The sequence below is a fragment of the Salmo salar genome, chromosome ssa17, assembly GCF_905237065.1.
Source record: "Salmo salar chromosome ssa17, Ssal_v3.1, whole genome shotgun sequence".
Classification (NCBI taxonomy): domain Eukaryota; kingdom Metazoa; phylum Chordata; class Actinopteri; order Salmoniformes; family Salmonidae; genus Salmo; species Salmo salar.
This window is the reverse complement of record NC_059458.1, coordinates 44,548,482-44,559,450: the sequence shown is the minus strand read 5'-3', so window position 1 is coordinate 44,559,450 and position 10,969 is coordinate 44,548,482. Positions and strand designations below refer to the sequence as shown.

Below are 10,969 nucleotides of genomic sequence, written 5' to 3'. Positions count from 1 at the left end.
TCAGACAGCAACACAGTGGGGTTATATTAGCTGGCATCAGTCATATCATCAGACAGACAGCAACACAGTGGGGTTATATTAGCTGGCATCAGTCATATCATCAGACAGCAATACAGTGGGGTTATATTAGCTGGCATCAGTCATATCATCAGACAGACAGCAATACAGTGGGGTTATATTAGCTGGCATCAGTCATATCATCAGACAGACAGCAACACAGTGGGGTTATATTAGCTGGCATCAGTCATATCATCAGACAGACAGCAACACAGTGGGGTTTATATCAGCTGGCATCAGTCATATCATCAGACAGCAACACAGTGGGGTTATATTAGCTGGCATCAGTCATATCATCAGACAGACAGCAACACAGTGGGGTTATATTAGCTGGCATCAGTCATATCATCAGACAGACAGCAACACAGTGGGGTTATATTAGCTGGCATCAGTCATATCATCAGACAGACAGCAACACAGTGGGGTTATATTAGCTGGCATCAGTCATATCATCAGACAGACAGCAACACAGTGGGGTTATATTAGCTGGCATCAGTCATATCATCAGACAGACAGCAACACAGTGGGGTTATATTAGCTGGCATCAGTCATATCATCAGACAGACAGCAACACAGTGGGGTTATATTAGCTGGCATCAGTCATATCATCAGACAGACAGCAACACAGTGGGGTTATATTAGCTGGCATCAGTCATATCATCAGACAGACAGCAATACAGTGGGGTTATATTAGCTGGCATCAGTCATATCATCAGACAGACAGCAATACAGTGGGGTTATATTAGCTGGCATCAGTCATATCATCAGACAGACAGCAACACAGTGGGGTTATATTAGCTGGCATCAGTCATATCATCAGACAGACAGCAACACAGTGGGGTTTATATCAGCTGGCATCAGTCATATCATCAGACAGACAGCAACACAGTGGGGTTATATTAGCTGGCATCAGTCATATCATCAGATAGCAATACAGTGGGGTTATATTAGCTGGCATCAGTCATATCATCAGACAGACAGCAATACAGTGGGGTTATATTAGCTGGCATCAGTCATATCATCAGACAGACAGCAACACAGTGGGGTTATATTAGCTGGCATCAGTCATATCATCAGACAGCAACACAGTGGGGTTATATTAGCTGGCATCAGTCATATCATCAGACAGCAACACAGTGGGGTTATATTAGCTGGCATCAGTCATATCATCAGACAGACAGCAACACAGTGGGGTTATATTAGCTGGCATCAGTCATATCATCAGACAGCAACACAGTGGGGTTATATTAGCTGGCATCAGTCATATCATCAGACAGACAGCAACACAGTGGGGTTATATTAGCTGGCATCAGTCATATCATCAGACAGCAATACAGTGGGGTTATATTAGCTGGCATCAGTCATATCATCAGACAGACAGCAACACAGTGGGGTTATATTAGCTGGCATCAGTCATATCATCAGACAGACAGCAACACAGTGGGGTTATATTAGCTGGCATCAGTCATATCATCAGACAGACAGCAACACAGTGGGGTTATATTAGCTGGCATCAGTCATATCATCAGACAGACAGCAACACAGTGGGGTTATATTAGCTGGCATCAGTCATATCATCAGACAGACAGCAACACAGTGGGGTTATATTAGCTGGCATCAGTCATATGATAACTCACTGAGAAAATGAGGCTGAGGGTTTAGCTAGATTCTGTATCACTAGATGTTACTAATGGAAATGTGGGTGAAAACACTTCAACTGAGTGCAGAACGGTTGAAAACTTACAGACATATTGAGGATAGAAATATTCCTGTAAAAAACCAGAAAAGAGGAGACATTATCAGCTACGTCGACACGAGCCGACGGGTAAGATCACAGCGTAGACAAACACACGATGGGGGAACGGTCCAATGACCTGAGTCTGTTACATACACACACACACACACACACACAGACACGCACACGCACACACACAGACACACACACACACACACACACACAGACACGCACAGACACGCACAGACACGCACACACACACACACACACACACACACACACAGACACAGACACACACAGACACGCACACACACACACACACAGACACACACAGACACGCACACACACACACACACACAGACGCATACACACACACACACACACACACACACACACACACACAGACGCACACACACACACACACACACACACACACACACACACACACACACACACACACACACACACACACACACACACACACACACACACACACACACACACACACTGACATCACCATCTAGTGACGACCCTCTCTCTCTCCCCAGGTCTCTCCTGACATGACCGTCTAGTGACGACCCTCTCTCTCTCTCCCCAGGTCTCTCCTGACATCACCATCTAGTGACGACCCTCTCTCTCTCTCCCCAGGTCTCTCCTGACATCACCATCTAGTGACGACCCTCTCTCTCTCCCCAGGTCTCTCCTGACATGGCCATCTAGTGACGACCCTCTCTCTCTCCCCAGGTCTCTCCTGACATCACCATCTAGTGACGACCCTCTCTCTCTCTCCCCAGGTCTCTCCTGACATCACCATCTAGTGACGACCCTCTCTCTCTCCCCAGGTCTCTCCTGACATCACCATCTAGTGACGACCCTCTCTCTCTCCCCAGGTCTCTCCTGACATCACCATCTAGTGACGACCCTCTCTCTCTCTCCCCAGGTCTCTCCTGACATGGCCATCTTGTAACTAGTGTGCCAGGGGCCCCTCAGGAGCCACTCACCGTCTCTGGGTAGTTCTCAAAGATCTCCCGCGCCTCTTCCTTGTTGCACAGCTCCTCGATACATTCTCTCTCCAGGTTACCTTTCTTACTCTCCTCAAACAGAGCGTTGGCCCTGCGGTGCCGAGACAGAAACTGGGAGGCCCTGTTCTGAGTCAGGACTGGAGACAAGACGCGCACGTATAACTGGGTCGGTTATGTTTTCCACTGTGCAAAACTCCAGAAACGTTTTTAAGTCGCTCTCTGGATAAGAGCGTCTGCTTAAAATGACGTAAATGTAAATGTTATTCAATGTTCCTGTATTTCTATTGGTTGTGTGAAGGACGGACGCTGGGAGACGAGAAGCAAGTAAAAAAGGGAGAAGTTAACGGTTAATAAACAACGGACGAGAAACAAAACAAGGACAGCGTCTGGACGTGGGATAAAACACAACGACAGTAACGGCTGACACAGGGAACAAACTGAGGAACGGACAGATATAGAAGGGGCGATCGACAAAAGTGAAGGAGTCTAGGGGAGTCCAATGTGTCACGTCCTGACCAGTATAAAGGGTTATTTGTTATTGTAGTTTGGTCAGGACGTGGCAGGGGGGGGGTATTTGTTTTATGTGTTCCGGGGTTTTTGTTGGGTATTGTTCTATGTTTTGTATTTCTATGGTATTTTCTATGTTGTGTATTTCTTTGTTTTTGGCCTGGTGTGGCTCTCAATCAGGAACAGCTTGTACATCGTTGTTGCTGATTGGGAGTCATACTTAGGTAGCCTTGTTTTTTACACCTGTCCCTTTGTGGGAAGTTGTTTTTGCACTGCTGTGTGTTTTAGCCTGCAATACTGTCTAGCTGTCGTGCGTTTTCTTGTTTTGTTACGTGTCTCTAATAAACGTAAATATGAGCACTCAACCCGCTGCATTTTGGTCCACTCCATACGACGACCGTTACACAATGAGCGCCGATACGCGGTAATGATGGTGACAGGTGTGCGTAATGATGGTGACAGGTGTGCGTAATGATGGTGACAGGTGTGCGGTAATGATGGTGACAGGTGTGATGGTGACAGGTGTGCGGTAATGATGGTGACAGGTGTGCGTAATGATGGTGACAGGTGTGATGGTGACAGGTGTGCGGTAATGATGGTGACAGGTGTGCGTAATGATGGTGACAGGTGTGCGTAATGATGGTGAACAGGTGTGCGTAATGATGGTAACAGGTGTGATGGTGACAGGTGTGCGGTAATGATGGTGACAGGTGTGCGTAATGATGGTGACAGGTGTGCGTAATGATGGTGAACAGGTGTGCGTAATGATGGTAACAGGTGTGATGGTGACAGGTGTGCGTAATGATGGTGAACAGGTGTGCGTAATGATAGACAGCCTGACGCCCTCGAGTGCCAGAGAGGGAGAGCGGGAGCAGACGTGATAGGTCGGTTGAATTTACATATTAATTAGGTGTCATGCTATTGGCTACACTTGCAGATAAGGGGGAGGGGGAATCACAAACGTAAATTCTTCCCAGTCTGATATTAACCTGCAAGTGTAACAGTTTAGCTTCCGTCCCTCTCTTCGCCCCAACCCGGGCTCGAACCAGGGACCCTCTGCACACATCAACATCTGACACCCCACGAAGCAACGTTACCCATCGCGCCACAAAAGCCGCGGCCCTTGCAACGCAAGGGGAACAACTACTTCAAGGTCTCAGAGCGAGTGACGTCACCGATTGAAACGCTTTTAGCGCGCGACACCGCTAACTAACTAGCCATTTCACATCGGTTACACAAGCATTAGGTCACGTTCTGAAACACTCTATTCTATTTTCAGACGTACAATGTGTACGAGTTCACTAGGTACACGTCCAGATGTATACAGTACCTGTTAGATATTTAGGAGGCTGTCACGTCTTGACCATAGTAAGATGTTATTTTCTATGGTAGAGTAGGTGTTTTTCTATGTTTTCTATTTCTATGTTCTTAGGTTCTAGTTTTTGTATTTCTATGTTGGTTTGTTTGGTTATGATCTCCAATTCGAGGCAGCTGGTCCTCGTTGTCTCTAATTGGAGATCATACTTAAGTAGGGTTTTTTTTTTCTACCTGGGGTTTTGTGGGAGATTATCTTTGAGTCGGTGTTTGTTTCTCCTCTGCGTCACGATTTGTTGTTTTGTGTGTTCAGTTTATTTATGTACAGCATAGTTTCACAGATTAAATAAAATGTGGAACGACACACACGCTGCACCTTGGTCCTCTCCTCCTTACGACCAGCCGTGACAGGGGCTTCCTGGGATGTGCTTTTCTTTAAAAAATGTTTTATTGCTGTTAAAGAGTGAGTTAGCTAGCATGCTCTAATTACAATGGTCACATTAGCTCCCTGCTAATAGTGATATTGACATGCAAGCAGAACGAATCACGAATGTACAGCCATCAAAATACTGGTTGATTCCTACACATCTAAATGTGTTTTTCCCTTTTTGTCTATAGTCAGAATAAAACACCAATCAACTGTGTGTCGATGGCTGGATCATCTTTTCTTCAAAAACACAACAGCAAGAAGTTACGAAGTACTGATTACACTCATTTACATTTTAGTCATTTTAACAGATGCTCTTATCCAGAGTGACTTACAGTAGTGAATGCATACATTTCATTTCATGCACTTGGACTGGCCCCCCGTTGGGAATCGAACCCACAACCCTGGCGTTGCAAACACCATGCTCTACCAACCGAGCCACACGGGAAGGCCAGTGTTAATTACATTGTTATTACTTGTGTTAACAGCAGGATGAAGAAGGGGGTTTCTGTTAACGGTGTATGTGTTATTTTCCACATGTTGGATTGATGAATAATTTGGATCAAACTGTAGATTTAAACGGATTAGTAATTTCTCAACAGGCCTTTGTTCGTGTTTAGCGGGGTATTTACCCCCCCCAAACACGTGGTTTTATTTCAATCAAAGCATTTAGTAAAAAAAAAAATAAACATTAATAAATCTAGGAGGTGTCAGTCATCTTCCGAAAGTTCAGGAAAAGTCTATAAACATCAGATCACCTGTTGTCTGTTGTCGACATACGCAGCTCAAACATGTTTCTCCTGAGTTTATAACATGCTGTGAAAAGTAGCTTTGGCTTCGACGCATGAAAGTTGTATTTTAGTATGGAAGTTACCGTTCATTCTTTGGCTTTTGACCGATATAAGTTGTATTTTAGTAACTAGTTACCGTTCATTCTTTGGCTTTTGACGGGTATAAGTTGTATTTTAGTAACTAGTTACCGTTCATTCTTTGGCTTCGACGCATGAAAGTTGTATTTTAGTAACTAGTTACCGTTCATTCTTTGGCTTTTGACGGATATAAATTGTATTTTAGAAACTAGTTACCGTTCATTCTTTGGCTTTTGACGGATATAAGTTGTATTTTAGTAACTAGTTACCGTTCATTCTTTGGCTTTGACCGATATAAGTTGTATTTTAGTAACTAGTTACCGTTCATTCTTTGGCTTTTGACGGATATAAATTGTATTTTAGTAACTAGTTACCGTTCATTCTTTGGCTTCGACGCATGAAAGTTGTATTTTAGTATGGATGTTACCGTTATTCGTTGGCTTTGACGGATATAAATGGTATTTTAGTAACAAGTTTCCGTTAATTCTTTGGAAAATAAAATATCCTGATCTTGTAAAAGCGTAAAAACAACAACCTCCAAAGCTGTACTTTTACTTTCCACATATGTCCATTTTTCAGTTATCCGACATTAAAAAACAAAATCAAGTTTCACTTACATCGATGAGCGTCGCAAAGCGCCACCAGAAGGATGAAACAAACCACGGAGTCTCCCAACGCCGTTTTATGTTTCCACATAGTAAAAACAGATCCTCGGGAAACAGCTCAGGTCTGTTAGAAACAACTTTATTCTTCACGAAAATGTTTTTTCGCCTGTTCGGTGGAGAGAGCTGGGACTGGACCGGGAGCGGGGAGAGGAGGGGAGAAGAGGGGAGGGGAGAGGAGAGGAGAGGGGGGGGAGGGGCGGGGAGAGGAGGGGAGAGGAGAGGAGGGGCGGGGAGAGGAGGGGAGGGGAGGGGAGGGGAGAGGAGGGGAGGGGAGGGGAGAGGAGAGGAGGGGAGGGGGAGAGGAGGGGAGAGGGGGAGAGGGGAGAGGAGGGGAGGGGGAGGGGGGAGAGGAGGGAGAGGGGAGAGGGGAGAGGAGGGGAGGGGAGAGGAGAGGAGGGGCGGGAGAGGAGGGGAGAGGAGAGGAGAGGGGAGGGGGAGAGGCGGGAGGGGAGGGGAGAGGAGAGGAGGGGAGGGGAGGGGAGAGGAGAGGAGGGGAGGGGAGGGGAGAGGAGAGGAGGGGAGGGGGAGAGGAGAGGAGGGGCGGGGAGAGGAGGGGAGGGGAGGGGAGAGGAGAGGAGGGGAGGGGAGGGGAGAGGAGAGGAGGGGCGGGAGAGGAGGGGAGGGGAGGGGAGGGGAGAGGAGAGGAGGGGAGGGGGAGAGGAGGGGAGAGGGGAGAGGGGAGGGGCGGGGAGGGGAGAGGAGAGGGGGGGAGGGGAGAGGGGGGGGGAGGGGAGGGGCGGGAGGGGAGAGGAGAGGAGGGGCGGGGAGAGGAGGGGAGGGGAGGGGAGGGGAGAGGAGAGGAGGGGAGGGAGGGGAGAGGAGAGGAGGGGAGGGGGAGAGGAGAGGAGGGGCGGGGAGAGGAGGGGAGGGAGGGGAGAGGAGAGGAGGGGAGGGGAGGGGAGAGGAGAGGAGGGGCGGGGAGAGGAGGGGAGGGGAGGGGAGGGAGAGGAGAGGAGGGGAGGGGGGGAGAGGAGGGGAGAGGGGGAGAGGGGAGGGGCGGGGAGGGGAGAGGAGAGGGGGGAGGGGAGAGGGGGGAGGGGAGGGGCGGGAGGGGAGAGGAGAGGAGGGGCGGGGAGAGGAGGGGAGAGGAGAGGAGAGGGGGAGAGGCGGGGAGGGGAGGGGAGAGGAGAGGAGGGGCGGGGAGAGGAGGGGGGGGGGAGCGGAGGGGGGGGAGGGGCGGGGAGAGGAGGGGAGGGGAGGGGAGAGGAGAGGAGGGGAGGGGGGGGGGAAGAGGAGGGGAGGGAGGCGAAACGTGTGTCATTAACAACATTAACATGAGCAACCATAGTGGAATCTGTGTTTAACCTTCCAAAATAAAAGTCCCCGATTGAAACATGCAAACAGATGACAGCAGTGGAATATTCCTAAAAGTAGTGCACTGGGTCTGTATAGATCCATTTGAGTCCTCCAGATCAGAGGTATCAGCACCAGGGATGTTCTCTGTTTAGTGAGTCCTCCAGATCAGAGACAGTAGGGATGACCAGGGATGTTCTGTTTAGTGAGTCCTCCAGATCAGAGGCAGTAGGGATGACCAGGGATGTTCTCTGTTTAGTGAGTCCTCCAGATCAGAGGCAGTAGGGATGACCAGGGATGTTCTCTGTTTAGTGAGTCCTCCAGATCAGAGGCAGTAGGGATGACCAGGGACGTTCTCTGTTTAGTGAGTCCTCCAGATCAGAGGCAGTAGGGATGAATGTTCTCTTGATAAGCACCAGGAATGTTCTCTTGATAAACACCAGGAATGTTCTCTTGGTAAACACCAGGAATGTTCTCTTGATAAGCACCAGGAATGTTCTCTTGATAAACACCAGGAATGTTCTCTTGATAAACACCAGGAATGTTCTCTTGATAAACACCAGGAATGTTCTCTTGATAAGCACCAGGAATGTTCTCTTGATAAGCACCAGGAATGTTCTCTTGATAAGCACCAGGAATGTTCTCTTGATAAACACCAGGAATGTTCTCTTGATAAGCACCAGGAATGTTCTCTTGATAAGCACCAGGAATGTTCTCTTGATAAGCACCAGGAATGTTCTCTTGATAAACACCAGGAATGTTCTCTTGGTAAACACCAGGAATGTTCTCTTGATAAACACCAGGAATGTTCTCTTGATAAACACCAGGAATGTTCTCTTGATAAGCACCAGGAATGTTCTCTTGATAAGCACCAGGAATGTTCTCTTGATAAACACCAGGAATGTTCTCTTGATAAGCACCAGGAATGTTCTCTTGATAAGCACCAGGAATGTTCTCTTGATAAACACCAGGAATGTTCTCTTGATAAGCACCAGGAATGTTCTCTTGATAAACACCAGGAATGTTCTCTTGATAAACACCAGGAATGTTCTCTTGATAAACACCAGGAATGTTCTCTTGATAAACACCAGGAATGTTCTCTTGATAAGCACCAGGAATGTTCTCTTGATAAGCACCGGGGATGTTCTCTTGATAAGCACCAGGAATGTTCTCTTGATAAGCACCAGGAATGTTCTCTTGATAAACACCGGGAATGTTCTCTTGATAAGCACCAGGAATGTTCTCTTGATAAACACCAGGAATGTTCTCTTGATAAACACCAGGAATGTTCTCTTGATAAGCACCAGGAATGTTCTCTTGATAAGCACCAGGAATGTTCTCTTGATAAGCACCAGGAATGTTCTCTTGATAAACACCAGGAATGTTCTCTTGGTAAACACCAGGAATGTTCTCTTGATAAGCACCAGGAATGTTCTCTTGATAAACACCAGGAATGTTCTCTTGATAAACACCAGGAATGTTCTCTTGATAAACACCAGGAATGTTCTCTTGATAAGCACCAGGAATGTTCTCTTGATAAGCACCAGGAATGTTCTCTTGATAAGCACCAGGAATGTTCTCTTGATAAACACCAGGAATGTTCTCTTGATAAGCACCAGGAATGTTCTCTTGATAAACACCAGGAATGTTCTCTTGATAAACACCAGGAATGTTCTCTTGATAAACACCAGGAATGTTCTCTTGATAAACACCAGGAATGTTCTCTTGATAAGCACCAGGAATGTTCTCTTGATAAGCACCGGGGATGTTCTCTTGATAAGCACCAGGAATGTTCTCTTGATAAGCACCAGGAATGTTCTCTTGATAAGCACCAGGAATGTTCTCTTGATAAGCACCAGGAATGTTCTCTTGATAAACACCGGGAATGTTCTCTTGATAAGCACCAGGAATGTTCTCTTGATAAACACCAGGAATGTTCTCTTGATAAGCACCAGGAATGTTCTCTTGATAAACACCAGGAATGTTCTCTTGATAAGCACCAGGAATGTTCTCTTGATAAGCACCAGGAATGTTCTCTTGATAGACTATACATCCACATTACAATTTCAACATTAAAAAAAATATATAATTATTGTATTTTATTGAATTCATATAACAACATTCCAAACTTGTTTAGCATTATCTTGTACCAGTGTGGCATGATTCCAAAAAATATAATCCGTTTCCATCTGTTTCAGTGGGGGGACTTTTATTTTGAAGACGAACCGACCATTCAACTGTTGTTGACCCCGCAACTGTTTTTCACGACACACTGGTGTCAAGGGGTGGAGGCGACAGAGGGAGAGCGCTGTTACTCTCTGCTCTACTTCAAACATACATTCTGCTGCCTGCCTGTGTTGCTGTGCTGGGACTTTGAGTTGAGGACAATATTTAAACCCTTGACCCTGGTAGACTGTAGAGGGACAGAGACAGTATTTATACCCCTGACTAGAGGTCCTGGTAGATTGTAGAGGAACAGAGACAGTATTTATACCCCTGACTGGAGGTCCTGGTAGATTGTAGAGGAACAGAGACAGTATTTATACCCCTGACTAGAGGTCCTGGTAGATTGTAGAGGACCAGAGGAACAGAGACAGTATTTATACCCCTGACTAGAGGTCCTGGTAGATTGTAGAGGACCAGAGGAACAGAGACAGTATTTATACCCCTGACTAGAGGTCCTGGTAGATTGTAGAGGAACAGAGACAGTATTTATACCCCTGACTAGAGGTCCTGGTAGATTGTAGAGGAACAGAGGAACAGAGACAGTATTTATACCCCTGACTGGAGGTCCTGGTAGATTGTAGAGGCACAGAGACAGTATTTATACCCCTGACTAGAGGTCCTGGTAGATTGAAGAGGAACAGAGGGACAGAGACAGTATTTATACCCCTGACTAGAGGTCCTGGTAGATTGTAGAGGCACAGAGACAGTATTTATACCCCTGACTAGAGGTCCTGGTAGATTGAAGAGGAACAGAGGGACAGAGACAGTATTTATACCCCTGACTAGAGGTCCTGGTAGATTGAAGAGGAACAGAGGGACAGAGACAGTATTTATACCCCTGACTAGAGGTCCTG

General features: G+C 46.8%; 1 protein-coding gene across 1 annotated transcript in view; it reads right to left on the bottom strand.

Annotated features, from left to right (window-relative positions):
• The window catches only part of pros1 (protein S), a 41,875-nt gene extending 35,102 nt beyond the window's left edge, over window positions 1-6,773 (bottom strand). The window contains exons 1-3 of the mRNA XM_045699644.1: window positions 6,549-6,773; window positions 2,794-2,951; window positions 1,802-1,826 (exon numbers count right to left, since the gene is read on the bottom strand). Of these exons, the coding sequence (XP_045555600.1) occupies window positions 1,802-1,826; window positions 2,794-2,951; window positions 6,549-6,627 (262 nt within the window). The 5' untranslated portion in view covers window positions 6,628-6,773. The remainder of the gene's footprint in view (window positions 1-1,801; window positions 1,827-2,793; window positions 2,952-6,548) is intronic.
• Window positions 6,774-10,969: the final 4,196 nt, after the last annotated feature.